The sequence below is a fragment of the Suncus etruscus genome, chromosome 8 (assembly GCF_024139225.1).
Source record: "Suncus etruscus isolate mSunEtr1 chromosome 8, mSunEtr1.pri.cur, whole genome shotgun sequence".
Classification (NCBI taxonomy): domain Eukaryota; kingdom Metazoa; phylum Chordata; class Mammalia; order Eulipotyphla; family Soricidae; genus Suncus; species Suncus etruscus.
In genome coordinates, this window is record NC_064855.1 from 113,337,049 (window position 1) to 113,365,017 (window position 27,969).

A 27,969-nucleotide genomic window follows, 5' to 3' on the forward strand; every position below is an offset into this window, starting at 1 on the left:
GGGAAGGAAGGGAGGGAAGGAATAGGGAAGGAAGGAGGAAGAAAAAGGGAAGGAAGGAAGGGAGGGAAGGAAAAAGGAAGGAAAGAGGAAGGAAGAAGGAAAAGAGAAGGAAGAAGAAAGGAAGAAAGGGAGGAAGGAAAAGGGAAGGAAGGAGGAGTAAGGAAGGAGGGAGGAAGAAAAGAAGGCAAGGAAAGGGGCAAGGAAGGAGGGAGGGGAGGAAGAGGCCGTGCAGCCCGAGGCGCCGAAATCTCCCGCGCTCCGGGCTGGCTCCTCCCCTTCCTCTCCCCACCCCCCCCCCCCCGGCGGGGCCTTCACGCCCCTCCTGCCCCTCCGCCCTCGGGGCTGGGGAGGCAGCGCGCGAGGCCCGCCGCTCCGGCCGCCGAGTCAGTCGGAGACACGCCGGCGCGCGGCGCGGAGCGGCGCCCCGCCCCTCCCGTGACGTCACGCGGCCCCGCCAGGAGCGTCGCCCATGAGCGCGAACCCCGACCGGGCGGCCGGGCCCCGCCCCTCGCGCGCGCGGCCAATCGCGGAGCCGCCGGCGGGGTGAGAGGTCGCGAGGCCACGCCCCTCGCCTCGCTCCCTCTCGGCCGCCCGCCGGCCGCCCGCCCGCCCGCGCGCGCTCACGGCGCGTCTCCCGCCTCCACCTCCTCCTCCTCCTCCTCCTCCTCCTCCTCCTCTCCTCGCAGCGCAATGGCGGCGGCCGCGGCGGAGCAGCAACAGTTCTACCTGCTCCTGGGAAACCTGCTCAGCCCCGACAATGGAGTCCGGAAACAGGCGGAGGTGAGCGCCGCGCGCGGCTCGCCCCGCACCATCGCGGGAGCCCCGACTTCCGCCGCCGCCCGGCCGGGCCTCGCCGTGTGCGGGAGGCGGGCGGGCGGCCTGCGCGGCCGGATGGGGCCGGGGCGGCCCGGCGGGCGGCGGCCCACGTGGGCAGGGGCGCCCCTCCCCCCGCCGCCCGCCGGCACGTGGGGCGCGGGGAGGGGGAGGGGAGGCCCCGAGGGCTGCGAGGCGGCTCTTCCCCCACCACCCCCACCACCCCCGGCGTGGCCCCTTCCGGCCGCTGGGACCGCGCGCGCGCGTTGGGCCCCTCGCCTCCCTCGCCACCTCGCCTCCCTCGCCACCTCGCCTCCCTCGCCACCTCGCCTCCCTCGCCACCTCGCCTCCCTCGCCACCTCGCCTCCCTCGCCTCGCCGGGCCGGGCCGGGACGCGTGGGCTCCCGCGACGCGCCGTGCGGTGGCCGGAACTTCCGCTGCCGTCGGTCGGGGCCGAGTGTGCGGATGGATGGAGGGATGCCTGGAGGAATGGATGGAGGTCGCGTTCGGCCCGAGCTTGCATCTCTCTCTGTCTCTCAGTCTGTCTCTGTCTCGCTCTCGCTCTCTCTGTCTGTTTCTGTCTCTCTCCCTCTGTCTCTCTGTCTCTCACTCTCTGTCTCCCTGTCTCTGTCTTTCCCTCTCTCTGTCTCTCCCTGTCTCTGTCTCCCTCTGTCTCGCTCTCTGTCTGTTTCTGTCTCTCTCCTCTGTCTCTCTGTCTCTCACTCTCTGTCTTTCCCTCTCTCTGTCTCTCCCTGTCTCTCTGTCTCTGTCTCCCTCTGTCTCGCTCTCTCTGTTTCTGTCTCTCTCCCTCTGTCTCTGTCTCTGTCTCTCTGTCTCGCTCTCTCTCTCTCTGTCTCTCTCAGTCTGTCTCTCTGTCTCCGTCTCTCTCTGTCTCTGTCTCTGTTTCTCGCTCTCTCAGCTCTCCGTCTCTCAGTCTGTCTCTCTCTGTCTCTGTTTGTCCCTCTGTCTCCGTCTCTCTCTGTCTGTCTCTGTCTCTCCTCTCAGTCTGTCTGTCTCTCGCTCTCTGTCTCTGTCTCTCGCTCTGTCTCTCCTCAGTCTCTCTGTCTCTCGCTCTCTGTCTCTGTCTCTCGCTCTCTCTGTCTCTCGCTCTCTCTGTCCCTCTCTGTCTCTGTCTCTCTCTGTCTCTCTCCCTCTGTCTCCCTGTCTCTGTGTCTTTCCCTCTATCTCTCCCTCTGTCTGTCTCTGTCTCTCTCTGTCTGTCTGTCTCTCTCTCTCTCTCTCTCTCTCTCTCTCTCTCCCCCCCCCCCCTTGCTCTTCTCTCTTCCCTTGCTCGAGATCTCTCACCTCTCCCGTCTCTTTCCTTGCTCTGTCATCTTTCTTCTCTTTCCTTTTCCGTCTCACCACTCCTGTCTCTTTCCTCGCTCTCATCTCCCCTCCTGTCTCTTTCCTTGCTGTCACTTCTCGCTCCTGTCTCTTTCTCTCACCTCTTTTCTGTCCTGTCTCTTTCCTTGCTCTGTCATCTCTTTTTTCTGTCTCTCTTTCCTCCCTCTCTCACCTCTTCTCTCACCTGTCTCTTTCCTTTCTCTCTCTCTCTCTCACCTCTCCTGTCTCTTTCCTTTCTCACCTCTCCTGTCTCTCTTCTTGCTCTGTCATCTCTTCTCTTTCCTCTTTCCTTGCTCTCTCACTCTCTTTCCTTTTCCATCTCACCTCTTCTCTCCTGTCTCTTTCCTTGCTCTCATCACTTCTCTCTCTCCTGTCTCTTTTTCCTTGCTCTCTCACTTCTCTCTTCTCTTTCCTTGCTTTCTCACCTCCCTCTGTTGTCTCTTCCCTTGCTCTCATCTCTTCTCTCCTGTTTCTCTCTCCTTTCTCACCTTTCTTGCTCTCTTCCCTTCTCTGTCTGTTTTTGCCCCCCCCCTCTCTTTTTTTTCCTCTCTCCCTCCCCCTTTCCTTGCTGAAGACAGGATTCTTAACCTGTCTGCCAGTCCCATACCAGGGCCGGGTGCAGGTAGCGATTCTAGGCTGTCAGTGTTTCCCGGGGCCCCGACTGGCAGGAGAGGGCAGGAACTCTTTTCTTTAGGGTCCCTTATCAGAAGAACCCAGCTCCAAACTTGATGATGCAGGAGAGGCTTCCTTAAAGCCCATCAAAGATGGGCGAGAGGCATATCTCATCTTCCCAGATTCTGGTCGATTGTCTGGTCATTTTTTGGGAGCCTAACACAGCGTAAGAGTTGATGAAATATGCGAGGGGATGTATGGATCCTCTTAGGACTCTTAATGTAGTTTTTACAAATCACTTTGAAACTAGTGATGATGTGTTGCGGTAAAACTTCAAATGGTGCCCGGTACTTTTTATCCGAATACCCAGAAGGAACCGCCTCTTTAAGTGTTTTGTGAATGAACAGTCCTCGAAGGTCGCAGACAGATTCAGCCTCTCATAGGACTTTTCCAAACGTTGCCACCTCTTCTCCTTTTTCAGGGACAAGCCCGTAATCCTACATGACTGTTCAACTGATTTCGCACTTAATTTATTTCACATTAAGTGTTACTTAGTTTGGTGGTCATCATATCTCTGCACTCTCATTCATCCAATGTCTTTTGAATGAACTGTGAGGTTCCTTTCCAGTCACCTCTTCAATATTCCGTCGCACAGAGGAATCCGCGTATACTTAACCTTCAAGCTTGGCTGGGTGTATTTGTAGAATCTTTGCAAGTAGTATTTGTCCTTAGATTTCCTTGCTTTTATTAGTTGTCTCAATCTGCACTCTTTTTATTTTATCATGGGATGAGATGGCCCTGAGAAAAAAAACGTTTTTATATTTTCTGCTAACCAGAAGTTAATATTTGACGCAAATTCGTTCCCACATCCCACCCCACCGTAGAAATGTCAGTGTGTTATAAAAGCAGAGCAGCATCATAATTAGAAGCTATGATTCTCCCACTTTTCTTCCTTGCTTGAGTCTTTATTCTCCAGCCTAGTGGGGAATCGCTCTTCTGTTGAACTAAACACCAGTGTCTGGTTGAACTTTGATCACTTCCATCACTTTGGTTAGAGGTTTCCAGTTCTTCATTTTTCTCATAAAGAACAATTAAAAATAAAGACACCTAGACCCCCTGGTGTCTCTCTTCCTAGTGAAGGTGTTCAATACTTTTTGCCCCATATACATCCTAGAAATACAGTAATACTTACTGTAAGTACTATAATAATGAAATTTTATTCATTTGACCCCAAAAACGAAATATTGTGGTATAGCCTCCTAGCATCCTTATGATGTAGTACTGAGTTGGTCTTTAAAAAGGATGTAGGAAATCACTGAAACAAGAAAAGGCTGCAGTGTGACATCTTACCCCCTTTTATAGGTAAATGAAATTGAATATTACAGGCTGGTACAGCAAATACACAAAGAATTCTTGAGCTAAGGAGTCAGCGTAGGCTTGGTAGATAGCTTTGTCATTTGCTCAAAAATACTTAGATGATGCCAATTCCAAACTTCTGACTAAGGTTAGTGTGTCTTCATAAATGAGATCACATGCAGTAAAAGACTTCCATTGTTGCTGTACAGTTGAAATCATGTAATGGTTTCCGACTTTTAAAGTCTTAGAATCTTTTCCATTGTGTAAGCCATTTGGTGGGTTCTATATTTCTTTCCCTTTTTTTGGTTTTTGGATTTTGTCATTTGGTTTTTGGGTCACACCCGGCAGCGCTCAGGCGTTCCTCCTGGCTCTACGCTCGTAAATCGCTCCTGGCAGGCTTGGGGGACTATATGGGATGCCGGGATTCAAACCACCGTCCTGCATGCAAGGCAAACACCTTACCTCCATGCTATCTCTCGGCCCCCCTATATTTCATTTAAAGTCTCCTAGGAAGGGCTGAAGTGCTAGTACAGCAGGTTAGGCACTTGCCTTGCATGTGGCCAACCCTGGTTTGGTCTTCGGCATCCCATATGGTCCACTGAACACAGCTAGGAGTGATCTCTGAGTGTAGAGCCCAGAGAAATCCCTGAGCACCACCAGGAATGGCAAAAAACTGCAGTGGGGGGACGGAAATCTTCCAAGGATTTTTGTCTTTGGGGGGGGGGGGGGGCCACACGCTGTGATGCTCAGGGGTCACTTCTGGTTATGTGCTCAGAAATCACTCCTGGCTTGGAGGACCATCTGGGACACCGGGGGATCGAACCGTGGTCTGTCCTAGGTTAGCTTGTGCAAGGCAGATGCCTACCGCTTGTGCCACCACTCTAGCCCCAGATTTTTGTCTTAACATCACAAATAATGTTTCTGACTCAAAAGTCCTGCACGCTCACAAACACATTAATTAGCATGAACAACTAACGGGAAGATAATTCAGTTAGAATATCTGGAACCTTCACAGCAGTCATTACTGCATGTCATAAATTTCAGTATTAGCTTTGCGTGGTGGACTCTGAATATTCTGTTTTCTGTTGTCTTGGTTTTTCCATTCATTATCCCTGAGAACACCATTCATGAGATTGGAAGGAAGGGGAGCCTGATGGAATATCAGGCAAGATTTGAGCGGGCTGGGTGTGTGATGGGTCCCATTCATGTTCCATTCCTCGTCCCTTTAGGGCAGACCCCTTCTGTCTGTCTTTCCGGAGCGGATGAGATGAGTCTCTGCTAGTGGCTTTCCTTTGTGGGCAGGAAAGTGGGGGTGGTGAAATCTGCCTGACATTCTGGTGGTATGTGGTGGAATCCAGTGGCCTTGGCGTTTGGTTTGCCACAAGGCTAGCTGAACCCATCTAGTGTGGCATTTGGGATAGCCTTCCAGGGGTCTCAAACGCAATTTACCTGGGGTCTGCAGGAGGCAAAGTCAGAGTGATCCTTGAGTGCAAAGTCAGTAGTAAGCCTTGAACATTGGGGGGTGTGACCCAAACAACTAAAACAAAACAAAACAAAAAGATTCCTCTAGGGCAGGGCCACGAATTTGAGACCCCTGTTAGAATGTGTGCCACAGGAGTATCAGGAACTGGGATCCCATTGCTTTCTTGGTTGTGAAATTCAACCTGTTTAGGCTGCAGAAAAGTTAGATTCGTCCTTTTTTCCCCCTCGACCGCTCTTGTGGCCAGGTGTAACTCTAGACGTCCAGTGCCCCAGTGTAGCAGAGCTGGTCATCGGGGAGAGCCGGCTTGGGAATCAGATGTCCCCCAGGCACCCTCTCCCTTCCTCGAGGCTGAGTTTCAGGTGTGGCCTAGTGTTTCTGTAGCTCCCCTGAAAATTCACACTGTCCTCGAGTCCTCCAGTAGAGGAAAGGAGTGAGTGCTCCTTTCAGCATCTTTGAGCTCCACACAGAGACTCTGCCTTCCAGAGCTTGCTTTAGAACCCAGAAAGTCCCCATGTTTTCAACATAGACAGTATCTACAGCGTCCCAGAAACTGCTGGCAACGAGAAACAAAGGCATTTTGATTATGTTCCTGGAGGTTTTTTTTTTTTTAATTATTATTATTTCAGCTTTTAAAAGGGCTATCTCTTCCTTCTTGAGTGGCTTTGATAAAGATTAAGTGAAAAATTGCAAGGTACATAATGCAGTCCTCTTGTGAATATCTTTACATAAATTAGCTCATTTCCAGATAAATAAATTCAAATCAGCTTCTCTCCTCAGCTGTGAAGACTGTCACAGTTTTCAACCTGGTTGGGATCTCTGTGCTTCTGTGGGGAGGAACTTGACGCTGTCAGAGGAATGCATCCACCAGTTCGGACCCTGCCGCCCTGGGCACTGCATAAATAGAGCCAGCCCCCTGCTCGGAACCCTCGGAGAGTTTGGGGACTGTTATCCAGAGGCCAGAGCTTTGCCTAATTTCAGGGGAGGTTGTACCCAGTGGTACTTAGGAATCACGCTCAGATGATTTAGTGGAGGGCATGGGGAGGAACCCGATGGGATGCCAGGGATCGAACCCGGCTGTCTACTTTTTCGCCTGTGATCTCAGGTGAGTCATCTGACTCCAGAACCTTTTGCCCCTTTTGTGTCAGTATTTCTGGAATGCCTTGGAGTTGTTTCTAAAAGGTGTCAAGGAGTGGGTGGAATCCTAGAAGCCCCGTTTTTCCGGCTTCGTCTCTTCCGGTCATAGAAACCGGGTCTGTCACTGAGTCTTGCTGGGAGAACTGTCTGGAGTGAACCTGAGAGTAGAGATTCTTCGTACTAAGAGACTCCCTTTGCTAGAACTTTCCTACACACTCGAGCTTCTACGTCCTGGGCCCATGTGGGGTTGTCTGAGGCTTCCCTCTGTTGAGCTTCTCATTGATGTCCTTTGCATTGCTAACCAGTTGGCTCCTTTGAGCTTGCCAGTGGGAGAAAGGATATTGATGTGTGCTGGCCACATTCCTCCTGATGGTGTTCAGGCACTTCTGTCTGTCTGTCTGTCTGTCTGTCTGTCTGTCTGTAGTGTGATTCCCCATGATTCTTGCTGGAAAAGAAAATTGCATGAAGAGTTGGGAGTGCTGAGCCCGAGTGGGAGGATGCTTGCCTTGCACAGGGCTGACCTGTGTTTGATCCCTGACATCCCATATGGTCTCCTGAGCCCCACCAGAAGTGACCTCCGAGTGCACAGAACCCAGAATAAGCCCTCGGCTACTGCTTAGTGTGACTGACCAGAAAAGCAAACAGAATTAGGGTGCTTTTGTTTTCTCTGACTTTTTCATCTGAGGTACTTTTCTGGTAGCTGGAAGTCATGGTGATTTACATTGGATCAGTTCTGTGTTCACTGACCCTAGAGTCTGACTTCTTGAACGTGGGTCTCTCCCACCATTCTTATCACTGGTGATACTGTTACTTGTGCTTGTATTGCATCCTGACTGCAAAGGTTTTTCTTTCTCTTACAGGAAACTTATGAGAATATCCCAGGCCAGTCGAAGATCACGTTCCTCTTGCAAGCCATCAGAAACACAACAGCTGCTGAGGAGGTGAGTCCCGAGGTGATAGAAAAAGTAGCAAAGAATTGGCTATTCGATGGTGGTCAGAGTGAGCAATCAGACAGAAGTGTTGTTTGTTAGGCAGATATTTACAGAACACATGTTATTTGCTGGAAGGTTAAACTCTGGGATTTTATAGGAAGAGTGGAATTTCTTCCATGTAAAAAGTGATGATGGTTCTAAGATATTTTGAAATTTACTGTATTGTAAATTCAGGGTGCGTTTAGGCAGGAATCTTGCATTCAGCGTGCAGAACTCCACAGCTGCCCCAACACAAGTGGTCTGGCCCCAAAACAAACCTAGCAGAGTTTGACTAGTTATGTATGTATTCTTAAATGTCAACTATTTCTATGGCCATAAAATTGTCTTCCCCAGTTCTGAAGGCAGAAGTTTCTTTTAGTGTTTTAAATGTGTTGCCAACTGCTTCTGAATATTGTACCTGAGTGATAGTACAGCGGGGCGGACACTTGCCTTGCACTCTGCCCACCCAGGTTCAGTCTCCGCCATCCCATTCGATTCCCTGAGCACTGCCAGGAGTGATTCCTGAGTGCAGAGCCAGAATTAATGCCTAAGCAGATGAATAAATGCCTGACCCCTGAAAAAAACAAAAATGTTTTTGACTGTGTTTAAAATATGCATACAGGCATCTCTTTAAGTGATTAAGAAAATGTGTTAAAATGTTTAGGAACCGTGACACTTTATACTGTCTTTGGAAATCATTGTTTTTAAGTCAAAATTATTACTGTTAATTGAAGTAGTTTCTTTATGCTTTTCTGTGCACTTAAGCAGCTATTTTTTTCTTACCAAAAATGTGTGTATATATGTGTATATGGACATCCTGATGTTTACTCTTTATGGAATATTCCTATTTACTAGAAAAGACTTTGTTACCTGAGCAGAAAACTCACCGAGTACTAAAATAGTGTTTAAAATTTGTAAAGTGTCACACTATGCAAAATAATATATTTTAGAAGTAAAATCACATCAAACTACTTTACATAGTGTTCATTTCACCTGATTTCTAGTCATTAAGTCAACAATTTGATATTCTCCATTCACTTAGACTCTAAAGTGTGCCCTATTTTTAAGATGACAGATGTGTTTCTTCATCTTTGGGGGCTTATTTTTCATTTAAAATTTCAGATATAAAGAATGAGTATGAAGTGACATTTATTTCAATGACTCCTGTGGGGATTTTAACCACTGAAACGTTAAACATAAAACTTAGTTTGCCTGTCTAAAATGTTGTTTTCTCTGAAAATTACATGGAGGGGAAAGTTTATCGTTGTATAGTTTATCTTTTTTTTGGGGTGGGGGGTCCACAGTCCCATAGTGATAAGTATCCACAGCCCTGGGGAAAAGAAGAACATTTAAATTGGGTTTAGTATTTTCACTGGCTTGCTTGTCTTACTATGGTAAATCAGAAAATGTTTAGCAAATATATTCTTTGATTTGGAAGTATGTTAAGAATATATACATGGGGATTGATGTATAGACCTAGATACTTGAAACTTGTGCTATTTGTTTGCATAAGATTTTACTACATTTTTATCAGAGATTAGCTGAAAGCATGGTAATAAAGTATATGATATGATAAAGTTTGATAATCAACTCTAGCCCTGGTGGAAACATAGATTAAGTAGGAAAGGCTTTTTTATTAGAGTGAGAGTTTGGTGGAAAAGATTATTAAATAGATTGATATTTATAGGGCCCAGAGAGATAGTGCAGCAGGTAGGGCATTTGTATGCAGCTAGCCCAGGCTCAATCCCTAGTACCCATTGTGATCCCCAGAACATAGCTAGATTGTATTCACATACCCCCCAAAATTGAGCTAATATTTATATTAAGATGGGGTCGGGCGGTGGTGCCTGCCTTGCCTGCGCTAGCCTTGGATGGACCGCAGTTCGATCCCCCGGTGTCCCATATGGTCCCCCAAGCCAGGAGCGACTTCTGAGCGCATAACCAGGAGTAACCCCTGAGCGTCACCGGGTGTGGCCCAAAAACCAAAAAAAAAAAAAAAGATGTGTTTTTCTCCAAGAAATATTATAAATGGGAGTCACAGATAACACATGTCAGTGCTGAGGTCGGTTAAGTTAGAGTCACACCCAGAGGTGCTCAGGGCTTCCTCCTGGCTTTGCACTCAGGGATCACTCCTGGCATTGCAGGGAGAAACTAGTATAGGCTATGATAGGGATTGATCCTCAGTGGGCTACATGCAAGGCAAGTGTCCTCTCTGCTGGACTGTCTCTGGCAAAGTATCCAAAAAGCATTCGACAACACATTTAAAACTCAAAGAATCTTCTGCCTTCGGAACTGAGGAAAACAGTGTTATGTCTCTGAGCCCTAGTATGGTGAGGTCTCACGGCTCTTAAGCATAGCAAGTTTCTGTCTAGGTATCTGTTCAGAAAGCTAAAGCAAAGCAGTGCTGAGAGTCTCCAGCTTGCTTAAAACAAGAGAGTTGTGAAGTCCATCAACAGCGGGGTGAGTCTGGTTGGCTGAAGTTTTCTGGTCTTGAGTAGAACCCAAGCCACTGACCACCTTGTGTCCCACAGGCCAGACAAATGGCTGCCGTCCTCCTAAGGCGCCTCCTGTCATCCGCGTTTGAAGAAGTGTACCCGACCCTCCCTTCCGATGTCCAGGCTGCCATCAAGAGTGAGCTGCTCATGATCATTCAAATGGAAACACAGTCTAGCATGAGGAAAAAGATATGTGACATTGCTGCGGAGCTGGCCAGGAATTTGATAGGTGTGTATGCCCCAATGTTTGTTGGTTGGTTTGTTTGCTGTATTCCCGAGGAAAGGGTAAGTGTGTCCTTTACACTTTCTAAATGGGAACGTTCAGAAGACTATTATTAGACACTTACTGTTGGAAGTGAGAATGAGTGATGGTGGATTCTACATTTAGAACTCAGCTACAAATGTTTGAAACTGCCGTCACATCACAATAAGTCCTCTTGGTCTTTGAAGCATGCACATGAAGAAATGACTCCCCTTTGCTGGGAAAATAGGCACTTGTTCCCCCTTGCACGGAAAAGGTGTATAAGCATGGCCTAGCTTGTTACTCCCTTTGTTTACTTGCCAGTAGAACTAGAACTGAAAGGACACTGGGAACTTTTGCTGTTATACTGCTCTATAATGTTGCATTATAAAATATCAAAGCCTTTCCCCCTCCCTTTTTTTAGGCTACAGTTGTCTTATTTTTTCCCTTTCATTTTCTGATGAGCAGGCATCTCACACAGTTGGTTGTGGTGCTGGGTCCCCTAACAGAAGAGTCACAGGAATTGCAGCCTAGCCTGTAAAGGAGGTGTTGGGTGTCAGCAACCTCATAGGTCAGGAGTGCCACTGCTGGGCTTGCCCCAGGTCCATCCTCCTCCCCCTACCCAGCCCCCAAAAACCGTTTAAAGGAGGTAACAAGGTTAAAGGTGCATTTTACTATTGTTAACTCTTGGGTCCCACTAAAAATGTGCAGGGACGTGTGCTTTGCTGACTTTTTTCATTTTTATTTTCTGACCAATTCGCGGGCTATTTACAGTATTTTTGCTGGGGAGAACATATCTCAGTAATGGCTTGATTGAAGCGAAAGATTACAGCCTATCTTTAAGTCCATACTTGTTTTTACTAATGCTCACATTTTTTAAAGCTAATCGAAAACATTAAGTCAACATAAGGCTTCCAATATTGATGGGCAACTCTTAATTTTCAGGGTTCTTTTTTTCTTGTTTTTGGGGTTGGGGTCACACTTGACAGTGCTCAGAGGGTTTTCTTGACTAAGTACTCGAGACCAGGTGGTGCTGTGAATTGAACAGGATCGGCAGGATACCAGGCAAGCACGGTAACCCCTAGATCAGCTCTCTGGTCCCTTAATTTTCAGGGTGCTTTATAATAACTTAGAAATTTCTGTTTTCAAATTGCAACATTACAAGGTTTTTTAGGTGGCATGGGTAACTTCAGATCACTCAGTAATAAAGTGTTTCCAAATGTTTCAAAGTCTGCATTTTTGTTTTTGAAAGGATAGAGTGCACACTTTCTCTGCAGAAGGGCCCTCTGGGTTTGATGCCAGCTTGGTCCTCTGAGCACCAGGAGTAGCCCACAGAGTTGCCCAGGTGTGACTCAAAAAGCCAAAAGAGGAAAATCGATACTATACTCATAAAAGCATCATCTTTACATTGAAAGGGATGGACTGTCTAATTTCTACATTGCTGAGGCTCTCTTAATATAATCAGTAATTTCTCTGACAGGTATAATAATAGTTGCTCATTTATGTTGCAAACATATTGGCAATGTCCTGCAGCATTAAAAACAGCAAAGCATGAGCCTGGCTCTGTGCTGGATGGGCTCTGTGCTCAGGGACTAATCCTGAAGAAACTTGGTGAATAATTCACATGCCATAATCTCAAGGGGATGAGAGATCAGGTCTGGAGCAGGGCCACCGCAGGAAATAATCCAAACCAGGCTGAAGAGAGATGAAACATGGATGCAGGCACCTTTCTACCTTGCTGAACAAAAGAGAGGATGGCTGGGACCACCGTATTTATTGGACCAACCTCTGTGGGGCTAGGGGGCAAAGTTAAAGGACTTAGCTAGAATTCTTCCTGCCCAGGTGGGTCTTTGACATGCAAAAGAGGCAGCCATCATTGTTACTGGGATGAAGCCCAATACAGCTATCTTGTTTAGGGTGAAGGCTGGATAACCAATCAACTCTGGACTCCCCTCCCCCTGCTATACTATGTCTCTTCAACCCTTCATATCTTAGCAGTTTAGAAGTAATGATTACTTTGTTTTGATGGCCAGTTGTTAGATTGGCCTCTCTAATAAGCCATTTAAAGCTTCTAGTCAAAATGTGTTCACTTATCTCCAATTCCCATTCTTCAGAAATAAAAAGCAAGCGCCACTAATCCACCATCCATGAAACTTCGTGCATAGAACAGAATTAATTTCTACACGAGGGTGCATGCTGGTTTACAGTTGAAGAACCTGGATTGATTTGGCTTTTCTCAAAGGTCCAGAGCTGGCGACACATTTTGCAGCTTAATGACATGTGAAAAGCTCCGTTTCGTTGGCAATGTGTGGTCTTGACCATGACATCTAATGCCTGAATTTCTTTCTTTGTAGATGATGATGGCAACAACCAGTGGCCTGAAGGTCTGAAGTTCCTATTCGACTCTGTCAGTTCGCAGAATATGGGGCTGCGGGAAGCAGCTCTTCACATTTTCTGGTATTTGCCCTTATACTTACCTTAAACCTCAGTGCCCCTGGCCCCTTTTAAATTCAGGGCTGTCCTTCCTTAGACAGGAAACAAGGCCTCTTTAGAGTAGCTGTAAAATTGAAAACATAACAAGGCTTTTTATGGTGTTTATGGCCCTTTTTATATGCAGGGTTCTGCAGTTTTACTTTCTTACTTTTTTTTTTTTTGATCGTTCTCTACCGGAGACTAAAACAATACTGGGGCATAGCTTTTATAAAGCCACTTTCATAAGAAAAATGCTACTGAATCCTACTTGTTTTGGGGATCTTCTTTGATCAAACTTTATAGAAATACAAATGCTTGACATGTGCTAGCAACTTTTCTATATGCGCATTGAAGAAACTTTCTTTTGTAGAAAAATAAACCTTGAGAAAAATTTTATCCTGTTGTATTATCAGACAGTACCACTTTTAACATATCATGTATCTATAACTTACTAGTAGGTTTTTTTTTTTTTTTCGTTTTTGTTTGTTTGTTTATGATAAGGGCAAGTTTGAAGCCATACCTCAAGTGCTCAAGGGCTCCTTCTGGGTGGCTCAGCTGTGGAGTGACCCCAGCAGTGCTCAGGGGAACCAAATTGTGTGCCAGGGATGTAAATCCAGGTCAACAGGAAGCTAGACATGTGCCTCAACCCCTGTACAATCCCTCTGGATTACAAGAAAGGCAATTTTTAAATAAGCTAAATCTTGAACATCAGAAAAAGATAAACTATTCCAAATATTCCCTTTAATAGCTGTTTTACCAGATTGAAAGTACCTAGCCCTAAGTTTGGGGCAAATAGTCAGAAACGAGGGTGTTGGCGGTTACATTCCAAACCATGCACTCGGTGCTCTGGGTTAGCAGCCATTGAGACCGACTAAGAAGGGTAAACTTTCAACCTAATTCTCCCTGTCCAGTTGCTTCTGTCCATCCAGGCCCAAAGAGTATTGCTGGTATAAGGGTCAGTGTACAGTACACTTGAGATTCGGGCAGGCTCTTAGATTTAGATTAGAACATTCAGTATTCTAGCTAACCCCAGAGAATACAGGGGTTGGGTAGCACAGTGGACAGGGTGCTTTGCACAAGAACCAGTCCTAGATCAATCCCCGGCACCCATATGGTCTCCCGGGCCCAGAGCCAGGAGCGAGCCCTGAACACAGCTGAGAATGGCCCAGACTCCAAAAGAAAGAAAAGTACGGTTGTTAATTTATTTTCTGAAGTCTAGTTTTTAAAGAGTGCTTTGAATCCTTTCTTTAGGAACTTTCCTGGAATTTTTGGGAATCAGCAACAGCACTATTTAGACGTCATCAAACGAATGCTAGTTCAGTGCATGCAAGATCAGGAGCATCCGGCGGTAACTCATTTTGATTTTTAGCAATATTAGCACCTAGTCCCATCGAGCATCTGACTTGTGAAAGAAATGCCAATATTTGGAGAAATTGACTTTCACGCTTAATAAAAAGTTTTGCCAATTATAAAACCAAAGAGCTCGTCCAAAGCACGCATGAGCCTCGCTGCCTTCAGTACTTTATCTAGTCTGACGTGAACTTCCCCTCTGTTTTAGATCAGGACATTATCGGCTCGAGCCACAGCTGCGTTCATACTGGCAAATGAGCACAATGTTGCTCTGTTCAAACACTTTTCCGACTTGCTGCCTGGATTCTTACAGGTAAGAAAATAAAACAGTGCCGATGGGTGATGGTTGTTATGTCCTTTCTGGCTTTGAGTCATTAAAATCTTGAGTTCTCTGCCTGCATTCAGTTAGTTCATCAGTATCAGAGTTGCTGGCTGCTCTCTGCTGGATTAAGTAAAATTCTTTGCAAACCTTCCATCTCTTACTGAGTGCGAATCTGTTGCCTTCAGTAGAGTTAGTCTTAAAATGTGTCGTTTTTATGTTGTTATTTTTCCTTATAATCAAGTTTGTGCTTGTTTTGAATCTACAACCACAAGGAATTATTTTCATAAGCTCAGATAGCTTCTGAAGCCTATGAACCCTAATGTCAGTTTACATGAAGTGAAGATAAACAGTATTGGTAATGTGCCTCCTTCCCCAAGGTCAAGGCTCTGAGGTGTATCCTGTTTGCCTTTTCAAACCAAAATTGGGCTGTAGGTACTTATTCTTCACCACAGAACTTGTAATAGTTTGTTTTTTAAGTTAAAAAAAATTTTTTTTTTTTTTTTGGTTTTTGGGCCACACCCTGTGACGCTCAGGGGTTACTCCTGGCTATGCGCTCAGAAGTCGCTCCTGGCTTCTTGGGGGACCATATGGGACGCCGGGGGATCGAACCGTGGTCCGTCCTAGGCTAGCGCAGGCAAGGCAGGAACCTTACCTCCAGCGCCACCGCCCGGCCCAATTTTGTGGCTAGTTCCCATCATTGTATCCTAATGACAAGTGATAAATTAGTTTTGGTTAGGTTTGGGAGCCATGTCCACGGCAACTCGAGGCTCTGCACAGGGGTCTTTCCTGATAGTGCTCTGGGGACCCTGTGGGGTGCTGGGAATCAAACCTAGCTGAACTACATGCAAGACAAGTGCCTTCCTCACTGTTCAGGATACCAGCAATCTTTTGCCTCATTCTGAAATACAGAACCATGATTTTTAACCTTACCAAACTCCTTTTACAGCTGTGCTAAACTGAAATGCATACAGTAATCCATAAACACTTTCCACTTCAGTATGTAACCCTAAGTGAGTTCTAAGAAGATCCAATGAGATTTACTTTTTCCCCATAGAAATACTTGACTGGACAACCACAAAAGATAGTTCAATCCGTCCGCACCCTCCCTGGCTCTCCCCCCACCCCCCACCCCCCCCCACCCCCACTTCTGAATGTTTTAGAGTGTAGTAGCTAAGATTGTGCACTGGTACAGAGGTTTTATTAGCAAGTCAGACCCGTGATCGCAATTACTATTGATTCGATTTCCTCAAATGTCACTACTGTTGATTTCCTGAAAGTTCTGGACAAGAAAAGTTCACTTGGTCGTTGGATATTTTCTTATTGGTGGGTGGCAGGAGGGAAAAATGATGATTCATTAGAAGAGGCAAAAATATATGTAGTTAAGTTCTAGCTATAAACAGTATTTTGGGGATACGAAGAAGGATCCACACCGTGTGGTTTTGGGGATTGAACCTAGCCTGCAGAGCATATGTCATCATGAATTTTTTTTTTTTTTTTTTTTTTTTTGGTTTTTGGGTCACACCCGGCATCGCTCAGGGGTTACTCCTGGCTCTATGCTCAGAAATCACCCCTGGCAGGCACGGGGGACCATATGGGATGCCGGGATTCGAACCACCGTCCTTCTGCATGAAAGGCAAACGCCTTACCTCCATGCTATCTCCCCGGCCCAGTCATCATGAATTTGACATGTTTTTCTCCCAGTCTGACAGTTAAAGTCCTCTGACGTAATATCACTTGAGCTCATTATAATCTCTAGTATCTCAGATGCTGGGGTGCATGAATAGCCTCATCTGTGCCCATTCTCGGTCACTGTTCCAGAAACAGGTCCTCGGAGAAATGGAGTCTGTGTGAAGGAGTATGAGGGTGTGGGGGTTCAGAGGGACTGATGAGCGCAACTTCTCTGGCCTGGGTGATTGCATGACTAGCCAGGGACTTTTCTCTCTGTGTCCCCCCTACGTGAAAAGAGAAGGCAAGAGGCAAGATGTTGGCTGTTCCGTGCTATTGTCTTAAAGGCTTGTTGCCTAAGACTTGCTACTAAGTCAGTCCTATCTGTCTGGAGCTTTTATTCCTTTGAATTTAGGGTAGCTTAAAATGTTTGCCAGAGCTGGGAATAATTATTCAGAAACGGGTAGGTAGAAGCGGCCACACTGGAGAACCATACAGTGGCCAAGGATCTAGGAGAAGCTCCATTTAGTGAATGGAGTGTGTGTGTGTGTGTGTGTGTGTGTGTGTGTGTGTGTGTGTAGCTCCATTTAGTGGTGGCAGCAGTGGCTATAGTTGTGTGTGTGTGTGTGTGTGTGTGTGTAGCTCCATTTAGTGGTGGCAGCAGTGGCTATAGTTTTATGGGTTTGGGATTAGACTTAGATGTATGGACATGTGTGTGTTTTTGGGTCACACCCGGCAGTGCTCAGGGGAAACCGTGTGTGGTGTGTGTGTGTGCAATATATCTGTCGCTGTAGGATTGTGTGTGTATATGTGTTTTGGGTCACACCCGGCAGTGTTCAGGGGAAACTCCTGGCTCCATGCTCAGAAATTGCTCTTAAATCCGGAGCAATATACCTGTCGCTGTAAGTAAGATTGTTTCATAGCGTTACTTGCTGACTTACTACTGGCAGTGCAGGGCACAGTCCGCAGTTTTTCTGTCATCTGCCTTTCTGTAAATAGCCTATGATGAGGCTTCTTAGAGGGACAAACTTCCACTCCTTGAACCACTTCATCTCTCCTAGGCTGTGAACGACTCATGCTACCAGAACGACGACTCGGTCCTAAAATCCCTCGTTGAGATTGCAGACACGGTCCCCAAGTACCTGCGTCCTCACTTAGAAGCCACCTTACAGCTCAGTCTGAAGGTAAACAGCTCCCGGCAAGCCTCACTTCGCTCTTGGCCACGAGCTTGCCCCTGAGCTGTTGCTGTCCCCCTTGCAGCTCTGCGCAGACACCAGCCTCAACAACATGCAGCGCCAGCTCGCCCTCGAAGTGATCGTCACCCTCTCGGAGACCGCCGCTGCCATGCTACGGAAGCACACCAATATCATCGCGCAGACTAGTAAGTCGCAGGGCTCCAGGTGGTCTGTTTTCGCTGTCCCTTAAACCTACTTGCTGAGCAGGTCACATCTAAGATGTTGTGCTCTGGGCCAGAACAGTGAGTAGGACAGCGGGTCGGGCATTCTCCTTACATGCTGCCAACCCGAGTTCGATCCCTGGCGCCCCATATGGCATCATTTCTCCTACCCCAGCTCCACTAAGTCCTGATGGCATATAGATAGGAGTCAGCCCTGGGCACAGCCAGATATGGCCATGCCCCACCCCCCAAAGAGCAGCAATAGCAATTTGTTTTTTTCTAATATTCTTGAATATGAGTGCCTGATTTCCCCACTGGCCAGGCTACAGGCACCCTGACCTTGCTCCTGTTGGACCCTGATATCTAGCAGAAGACTAGTGGGGGAAATCGGATACAGTGAAAGAACCAATTATCCGTTCTCGGTTTCATGTGAAACCAAAGCTATTTTAATAGGGCAGTTCTAGCAGAGCAGGCCATTAAGAGTGGTTCTAAAATTCATGTGGAAAATGAGTAGCAACGACTTTTGGATGAGCAGAATTAAGAGTCCTTATGCTGTGGGCTCTCTGGAGAATCAGTCAGTGGTATGCGTGTAGGCAGATAGACCTGAGGGAGGGCAGGTCTAAGAGCCACTAGATCTTTTATCACAAGTCACTGCAACCTTCTCTTTAGGTTTGCTTGGGCCATGCCCCACATTGTTCGGAGCCACAGTCCTGACAGATTTTGGGACCATACAGGATGCAGAGGATTTAACTTGGGTTGGGTCAGCTACATGCAACTTTACTAGTGCTCTGGCCCCTGCAGTTTATGTGTGTGTGTGTGGGGGGGGGGTCCCAATCTCAACTATCCTATAAACGCTATTTTAGGTTTTGTTTTGGTTTTTAGTGTTTGTTGTTATTATTTTTGTTATTTTTGTTGTTTTTGGGGCTACACTCAGCAGTGTCAGAAATCACTCCTGGTGTAGCTCAGGGACCATATGGGACACTAGGGACTGAATCCAGGGTGGCTACATGCATGGCAAATGTCCTACCTGCTATACTGTCTCTCTGGCCCCTAAAAACTTTTTTTCCCCTTAAGACCTAAATAATGCTTAATGTAGTATGTTCTTAAAGAAGGATTGATTGATTCTGCAGTGCTGAGGGTCAAGAACAAACTCAGGGACAGACCTGGAGGTAAATGCTCTTCAACTGAGCAACATCTCAGCAGGGCTAGAGAGAATGCTATAGCAGGTAGGATTCTTTTTTTTTTTTTTTTTTTTTGGTTTTGGTTTTTGGGTCACACCCACCATTGCTCAGGGCTTCCTCCTGGCTCTACGTTGAGAAATCACTCCTGGCAGGCTCGGGGGACCATAAGGGATGCCAGGATTCAGGATTCAAACCACCATCCTTCTGCATGCAAGGCAAGCTCACTACCTCCATGCTATCTCTCCGGCCCCATCAGGTAGGGTTCTTGACTTGCACACAACCAACCTAACTTGCATCCCCAACTCCATATGTTTCCTTAAGCCTCATCAAGACTGACTGCCAGGAATAAGCCCTGGTCACCACCAGGTGTGACCCCAAAGATCGATATAAGAATTTCATCAAAGCAAATTTTGTTGTGGAAAAATTTAGAAATGGAAATTGAAATAAACATTGGAAATGGCTAAGATCCATCCACATAAAATATTTTATGTATTTTTACATAAAAATAAAGGGCTAGAGCCATAGCATAGCAGGTGGAGCCCTTGCATTGTACACAGCTGACTCGGATTCCATCCGGACTTTCCATGTGGTTCCCTAGCACTTACTCCTGAAGTCCTGAGACCTTTGGTGTCTCCAGAAAAACAAGTAAAATCTTGGGGGAGGGTGAGAAGGGGGGAGGAGGAGGGTGATAGGGAGGGAGGGAGAGGGAGAAGGGGGGGGGGGAGGGAGGGAGGGAGGGAGAGAGAGAGGGAGGGAGGGAGGGAGGGGGACGGAGGGAGAGAGAGAGAGAGAGGAGAGAGAGAGAGGAGAGAGAGAGAGAGAGAGAGAGAAAGAAAGAAAGAAAGAAAGAAAGAAAGAAAGAAAGAAAGAAAGAAAGAAAGAGAGAGAGAGAGAGAGAGAGAAAGAACAGGATATAAGGTGCAAAAAGGCCTTGTTGCCACTAGAGGTACTGCTGGGTGGGGCCCAAAAACCAAGATACTTAGTCCTAAGTCTTACATAAAAGTTAAACTTCAATTGTGAGATAGGTTAGGATATTACTGCTTTCCTCAAAGTGTGAAAGGTTTGGAGAAGTTTGACTTTAAAAAATTCTTGTTACTTTTTTTTGTTGCTTTTTGGGGACCACACCTGGCAATGCTCAGGGGTTATTTCTAACTCTGTACTCAGGAATCACTCCCATGGTGCTCAAAGGACCATACAGATACCAGGGATTCAATTTAGGGGTTCTGTGCAAGGCAAACTACTATCTCTTTGGCCCCTTTTTTTGTTTTGTTTTGTTTTTGGGTCACACCCGGTGGCGCTCAGGAGTTACTTCTGGCCCTGCACTCAGAAATTGGTCCTGGCAGGGTCAGGAGACCTTTTGGGCTGCCGGGATTCGAACCACCGTTTGTCCTGGATCTGCCGTGCACAAGGCAAACACCCCACCGCTGCGCCATCTCTCCAGTCTCATCTTTGGCCCCTCTTGATGTTAACTTAAAAAAAAAAAGCAAGATCTGGGATGGGAGAGATAGTGCTGTGGGGAGGGTGTTTGCCTTGCATACAGATGGACCCAGGTTCGATATTCTTCTTCCCCTATGATCCATGAGCACCGCCAGGAGTATATCCTGAGTGCAAAGCAAGGCGTGACATCCAAACACTGCCAGGTGTGCCCCTCCAAAACAAAAAACCACCAAGAAGATCTAAGCAGAAATTAAGCCAGGTACTTGGTTACACAGGCAAATAATTTTTTTGTCTTGCTCTTCAAGGCAAAGTCAATCCTTCCCTTTTTTAAAAATAAAATCTTAAACTTCTTGTTTGTCCCAAAGGACAGTTCATAGTCTTGAGCTCACAGTAACGATTGGCTTACTTAGTTCCTCAGATGTTAGCGATGATGGTCGATCTTGAAGAGGATGAAGACTGGGCCAATGCAGACGAGCTGGAGGATGACGACTTTGACAGGTAAGGACTGACCCTCCCCCAGCCTTCTCTGCTCAGCACTGTCCAGTCTGAGAGTGAGGACTTCAGTTCCATGACTGCGAGTGACTGGTCTCACTCTGGCTCGCTTTTGTGTCCCCTGAAAGTGATGCTTCTCCAGAGAAGTCAGATCGTGTTTCCCTCCCCTGGTTCAGTTACTGGCCTTGAATTTGGTTGGGTGGCTTCTAGTTCAGTGGTGCTGGACACGCCGTATAAGATCGTCTTGTGAGCCTGTTGACTGGAAGTATATTTGGAGATTGGTTCGAAGAAACTGTTGTCAAGGTCGCTTATCTTCAAAGAATAGTTCTCACTACCAACCTTAACAGCTCCCAAGTGTGAAAGCCTTCACAGCCAACAGATTTGGCAGCTCCAGTTCTGTTGCAGTGAAAAATGCTGGAATTAAGCTCTTTCCCCATACCGTTTTTAGCAATGCAGTTTGCACCTCTTTTAGAGGTAAAATAAACTTATCCTGGAAGGGGGACACACACACACAGCCTGAATGAACCATTAGGGTTCTGTGTTCTGCCCATTGGTTGGGTTTGCAGGTATTGGTAAGAACTGAGATAAATCTTAGGATCAAATACTACTGAGGCTTGAAGGATCAAAAAAAAAAGAGAGAAGAGAAATTGGCTGTGTATGTGGTGTATTATTTAGGGTGGGGTGATACTTGTTTTGCTTTGGGGGTCATATGGGATGTCAGGCAGTCACATGCAAGAGGAGGCCCTACTCACTAACTGGATTGTCTCTCTGGCCCTTAGATACTAAGTTTGATTAGTGAAGAGAGAATTTTCTTTTTTTTACCCCTGTAGTTTTGGGGCCATATCTGGTGCTCCAGGGTTACTCCTGACTCTGCACTCAGGAATTACTCCTGTCAGTGCTCAGGAAACCATATGGGATGCCAAGGATTGAACCTGGATTGGCTTTGGGCAAGGGAATGCCCGCCCCGTTGTACAGTTGCTGCCCAAGAAAGGGGGGAAGCATTTCAAAGCTAAAGAACTTTTTTTACCCATGGTAAATTGTGATGAAATTTTATTTGCAAGCCAGACAAGAGAACTCAGTGGACTGAGCTCATAATTTATGTGCAGGTAGCCTGGGTTCATCCCTGGCAGTGAATGCTGAGTCCCCCAAGCATTGCTGGGTGTGTGTGTGACCCAAAAACAAAACCTTTTTTTATTTTAAGTTTTTTTTTTCCCTGGGGTTCGTGGCTCACATTGTCACTGCATCCATTCAAAAGGTGGCTGGGCTGGTTCCTTGTGTGGTTCACGTTCATGTGTGGTTGTGTGTGTGTTGAGTCGGGAATCCGGTTCTGGGTGGTGGTAGTGAGTGGCTCCCCCCTTGTCTCTGCAGCAATGCAGTTGCTGGCGAGAGCGCTCTCGACCGAATGGCCTGTGGACTCGGTGGAAAGCTGGTTCTGCCCATGATCAAGGAACACATCATGCAGATGCTGCAAAACCGTAAGCTCTATTTTCTCCCTTGCTGGGACTGTGGCTCAGAGAAAGAGGTGTGTGTATGGGGGGGGGGAATAGGAGGGGAGGAGAGAGATGACCTCACTGTGTCTGTGATGCTGGGGAAATGCTTTCTGGGACCCCAGAGTAGCTCAGTGCACTGCTTGCTGTCTGCACTCAAGAAGTCTAGGTCTAAATCCCAGCACCATGTGATTGGTCCCATGAGCTCAAAGCAGCAATAGTTGGAGAATGTTCACACATGTATGTGTGAGTACACACACACACACACACACACACACACACACACACACATATCTTCGTATTTTTGGAATCTTAAATTTGTTGAGTCAAAAAATATTTTCTTCTACTATAGGTATTTGGTGCATTTCCAAAGCATCTTCAGTGTGGAAGGAAAACTTAGCAAATTCAAAGAAAATGAACCATTTTATTTGGTAGTTAGATTTGGGGGAAAGAAGGAGAGGGGCCTACCACCTTCTCTCTTTGGGGACCTGAGCTCAGGGTTCTGCATGAAAAGTATCTGAGCCGTCCTTCTTAGCCTAGTGAGGTGATTGTTGTATCCGGATCTTGTGACCGGTTTCCCCTTTTCCACGCCTCCTTGGAGTTTGGAGGGTTTTTCTTCTGAAGGAATACAGTTAGCCAGTAGCTGCTAGAATCAAACTCTTCTCTTCTCAAATTAAAAGATACTTATGTCAGTAGTTGTTAAAAGACTGTACTCTGTTGGGGCTGGAGCGATAGCACAGTGGGTAGTGCTTTGCCTTGCACACAGCCAACCCAGGTTAGATCCCAGTATTCCATATGGTCCCCATATTACCTAAGTGCAGATCTAGGAGTAATCCTTGAACATTGCCAGGTGTGGCCTAAAAACCACAAAAGTATATAAGGTCATCCAAATTTGTTGTTGATATAATTGTGATATATAAGAACTTGACTTTAAGTTGCTGCAACAGCTTGTTAGCTGGATCCACATGGATTTATCCAGGATAGTGAATTCTTATGTAGATGTACTTAAACTACATGAAGGAGTTTGAGCTGTATTCCTACACTGGGATTGTGGTCTCTGGAAGCAAAAAAGGGGTGCTTGGCGTAGACCAGGATTTAGGTTGTAGTTAATCAATATGAGGAAAGTTTCTTGACAGCTGGCGCCTATTTTCCACATAGTTTATTTGTTGGTTGGTGTGTGTGGTTTTATTGGAAGCAGAATAGTTTTATGAAAAGAAATTTACTTAGAGAATTGGGGCACTGAATGAGGGATCCGTGCTTAACAGAAAAGCACTTTCTCTCCAGAGGGGGGGAAACACTTTATTTTTAAAGCATAATTTTGGGACTAGAGTGGTAGAACAGTGGTAGGAGGTTTGCCTTGCACAGGGCGACCGGGTTCGATCCTGGCATCCATATGAACTCCTTCCTGAGCACCACCAGGTGTGGCCCAAAACCAAATAAATAAATAAAAATAAAACATGATTTTATTGCTTTTGCTTTAAATACTAAAGATTACACACTAACCATAACAGTTTGAAGTAGGAAGTCACTTCTAAATCTAGACTATTGCGTTCTTGTATGCTGCTGGTCAGGGTTCAGTCACTGGCACCCCCATAGGGTCCCTAAAGCCTACCAGGAGTAAGCCCTGAGCACCAACAGGGATGGTACATTGTTAGATTCTACCTTATTTTACTCAAAACAAAGATCACCCCTGGCTTTGTATCTGTTTATAACTTGGTTTCACCCGAAACAGAGATTATCTTACCTGTAAACCTGGGTGGGACTGGCCCAGGATAGCCTGAGCTGTCTGTCCTTACTCTGTCCTTACTCCCCCACCCAGGGTTGGTTTCTGTTCTTAATAAAAAAAAAAAAAATAGTTTTAGCCAGCCGCTTGCTTTCAATACAAGGCAGAAGATTGCCAGACTACATGTGTTTCACCCTCAGCCTGGTTTGGATTTTGTGCAGGGACCCTACTTCTGACCTGCTCACCCATGGTTGGAAATACAGCACTTGGGGCATATTTACAGCCCATAAAACCAAAAACTAAAAAAATAGTAACAGAAATACTATCTTTTCATGAAGAATCACTTCCAAAACCGAAAAAGGATTCAGTAAGAATGTCCTCCCTTTTTTTTTTTTTTTTCAGTTGTAAAAGTTTGAGCTGCTTCTATCCTCACTCCTTGGGATTTCACACTCTATTTAATCCCTGGGGTGATTCAGGGCACCCTCAAGCTGAGAATGGTGAAAGAAAGGCATAATTAAAACTGCTTTCCCCTCAGGCTGCATCTCAGGAGCCCCAGAATTCTTAGACCCCATTTAGAGAAATGTGGCCAGCTCAGTTCCTCATTTTGCTTCCAAAATCCGTTAAGTCTATATTCAACAGAGTGTATGACACGGTCTAGATACTTACTGCCAATTGGTAATGTTGGAGGAAAATCCTATTTTAAGTAGCTAATATGGTAAACTGTTTTCTGCCACCTGCCCCTTGTAGCGTGGGGAATAGGAATGATTCTTTGATATGGCCACATTAACAGTGAGATTTTCCATGCTGTACTTTTTCTCGTAATTACGTAAAATCTTTTTTTCTCTAAGAAATGAAAATTTGTCTTAGTGCTTGTGGCTACCCAGAGGGCATGATTTCAGTGCCAAGTGACTTGTTTTGTGTGTGGGTTCTTCTCTGCAGCTGATTGGAAATACCGGCACGCGGGATTAATGGCCTTATCTGCCATTGGCGAGGGCTGCCACCAGCAAATGGAAGGAATTCTCAATGAGATAGTAAATTTTGTCTTGCTTTTTCTTCAGGATCCTGTAAGTATGGGGAAGTGATTTTCTCGCTGATTTTTATTTTGCCACAATTTATCCCTTGGGTGCCCCTTCGCTTTACTAATACCCAGGACCCTTCTTCAGCACCCCAGAGTCAGGTATGCAGCCTGCAATGCCGTAGGACAGATGGCAACAGACTTTGCTCCTGGTTTCCAAAAGAAATTCCACGAGAAGGTCAGCCACATTGCCTCGGAGTCAGGGAGGTCGGCGGGGAGGGCCTAGATTAGGACAAGTCATTGTGCTCAGGCCATGGCTTTTTGCAGGTGATTGTTGCACTGCTGCAGACCATGGAAGACCAAGGCAACCAGCGCGTGCAGGCCCATGCTGCAGCCGCGCTCATCAACTTCACCGAAGACTGCCCCAAGTCCCTGCTGGTTCCCTACCTGGACAACCTGGTCAAACACCTCCACTCCATTATGGCACTTAAACTGCAGGAGGTAAGGGCCCATCTGCTCAGGAATGACAGGAGCTTGGAGAAAGGGGGCTTCTCAGTAGGACTTAACAGGGAGGAAGTTAGACCCAACTCTGCCACTGAGAGCTGAGCTGAGCAGACTAAGTCTATCCTGGATTGGGCTCAATGAGAATAGCTTGATGTGAAATGGAATATACTGGGGTGGTTGGCTTGCAGATGAGGCGGGATATTTTTGTTGCCCCCCCCCCCATGGTGCTTAGGTTACTCCTGGCTCTTTGTTCAGAAATTGCTCCTGGCTCGGGATCATATGGGATGCCAGGGACTGAACCCACGTCCGTCCTGGGTCAGCCATGTGCAAGGCAAACACCCTACTGCTGTGCTACTACTTTGGCCCCAAGATATAGGTTATTTGGAAGTACTTATTTTGTGTTCTTAGCAGTGGCACAGATTCAGGATAATGCCATTTTAGCAGATGAACACTGTAGTGTTTGTAAGGCATGAGGAGAAAGTGCAACCATTGTTCTGGGAACTTGTGTGGTAACACTGGGAATTAGAAGGAAAGGTGACTCTAAATGACATTTCTTGGAAAGCTTTAACATTTTCTTTCTGCTGGTTTGCATTTAAAGAGAGGAAAGGAAAAAAATCTTGTGTCAGTAGTAGACAAAATATGTTTGTTTGTTTTGGTTTTTGGTTTTTGGGCCACACTCAGCGGTGCTCAGGGGTTACTCCTGGCTGTCTGCTCAGAAGTAGCTCCTGGCAGGCACCGGGGACCATATGGGACACCGGGATTCGAACCAACCACCTTTGGTCCTGAATCGGCTGCTTGCAAGGCAAACACCACTGTGCTGTCTCTCCGGGCCCAGACAAAATATGTTTTTAAGGGCCTGGCGAGGTGGCGCTAGAGGTAAGGTATCTGCCTTGCAAGTGCTAGCCAAGGAAGGACCAAGGTTCGGTCCCCCCAAACCAGGGGCAATTTCTGAGCCAGGAGTAACCCCTGAGCATCAAACGGGTGTGGCCTGAAAAAAGAAAAAATATGTTTTTAAATATTTAAAAATAAGTATGAGGGGGTGTAGAGGCATAGTACAGCAGGTCAAGAGGGCATTTGCTTTCATGCGACCAACCTCAGTTTCATCTCCAGCCTCCTTTAAGTCCCCCAAGCCCAAGAGTAATTCCCCGAGTGTAGAACCAGAAGTAAGTCCTGACCACTGCCAGGTGTGGCCCCGAAACAATGAAAAGGTCCACTCCAAAAAATTAAGCTATGAATTTTTTATTTTTATTTGCTAACTATCCAACTAGGTTTTATATTTGGAGGTTAAGAAGTGCACAAAAAGGTACTGGTAAAAATAGCAGTGATTGGAACTGGAGAGATGCTGTAGTGAGTTTACACTGGTTTTATAACACCCTAGTTTAATCCCCAGCACCTCCTATGGGCCCCCCCCCCCCCAAAAATCCCTTCTGGGGTGATTCCTGAACGCGCCCCAAGCACTGCCCTCTATGGCCCCCAAACAAAAAAGAATAGCAATGATTGAGTCCAGTTAGTTTATTGTTCTAATAGAGTGACAGTAGAACAGAGGACCAAAATGAAAAGGCTTTCATTCATTCCTAACACTAAATTAATTTGTGTGTAGTGAGTTTAGACCATGTAGTAGAGCACAGGCGAGGGTCAGTGGAATATCTCAAATGTCAGGAATGGAGTTTGAAGCGGTAACGTTGAGTGTCAGCAGACCAAGAGTGTCCAAGAAAATAGTATATGGGAGGACTTGGGAGGAGGGGGTTGACTCAGCAATAGGCCCTCAGATAGGGCTTGAAAGAAAGGTTTGGGGCTAGTGAAGTGGCGCTAGAGGTAAACTGCCTGCCTTGCAAGTGCTAGCCAAGGAAGGACCGAGGTTTGATCCCCTGGCGTCCCATATGGTCCCCCCAAGCCAGGGCCATTTTCTGAGCCCTTAGCCAGGAGTAACCTCTGAGCATCAAATGGGTGTGGCCAAAAAAAAAAAAAGAAAGAAAGGTTTGAGCTAGGGGCTGCAGTGCGGTGACTGGCTTTCATCTTCCCTGGGGTGACCAGGTAGATGCAGAGACTGGGAAGGAGGTCTAGCTCGGTTGGTGAGTCGGACTGAGTGTGCCCCAAGGCACAGCACTCCTCTGCCATCATCAGAGTCCTTCACGTTTCGGGTGAGACCACCAGGTAGTTGGCTGGTTCAGGTTTCTTAAGGTTCCATCCAGAGTTGGTCCTGATAATTTTGACAGCTTGCATCTGCCTTTGTGACCACTAGTTCGGAGGACACTACCCATCCTTAAGCAGAAAAAGGGGTGGTCCCTTGGTCCTACCAACACAGCATCAGGCACAGAAAGGGGCAGGCGCTCATGGTATTGTGTGTGGGAGCTTCTGGGCAGGGTCAGATGGGAAGGTGAAGGACAGACTTTTATTTTTCTTCTGGTTTGGGGTCCACACCTGGCAACTCTTGGGTTACTCCTGGTTCTGTACTCAAAAGTCGCTCCTCATGCAA

General features: G+C 46.6%; 1 protein-coding gene across 1 annotated transcript in view; it reads left to right on the forward strand.

The window, feature by feature from the left end:
- Window positions 1–678: 678 nt before the first annotated feature.
- IPO5 (importin 5) overlaps window positions 679–27,969 on the forward strand; it is a 43,984-nt gene continuing 16,693 nt past the window's right edge. The window contains exons 1-13 of the mRNA XM_049778635.1: window positions 679–780; window positions 7,603–7,683; window positions 10,245–10,437; window positions 12,804–12,906; window positions 14,173–14,269; window positions 14,480–14,584; window positions 17,320–17,442; window positions 17,519–17,639; window positions 20,683–20,770; window positions 22,133–22,239; window positions 24,914–25,038; window positions 25,138–25,227; window positions 25,317–25,490. Of these exons, the coding sequence (XP_049634592.1) occupies window positions 691–780; window positions 7,603–7,683; window positions 10,245–10,437; window positions 12,804–12,906; window positions 14,173–14,269; window positions 14,480–14,584; window positions 17,320–17,442; window positions 17,519–17,639; window positions 20,683–20,770; window positions 22,133–22,239; window positions 24,914–25,038; window positions 25,138–25,227; window positions 25,317–25,490 (1,497 nt within the window). The 5' untranslated portion in view covers window positions 679–690. The remainder of the gene's footprint in view (window positions 781–7,602; window positions 7,684–10,244; window positions 10,438–12,803; window positions 12,907–14,172; window positions 14,270–14,479; window positions 14,585–17,319; window positions 17,443–17,518; window positions 17,640–20,682; window positions 20,771–22,132; window positions 22,240–24,913; window positions 25,039–25,137; window positions 25,228–25,316; window positions 25,491–27,969) is intronic.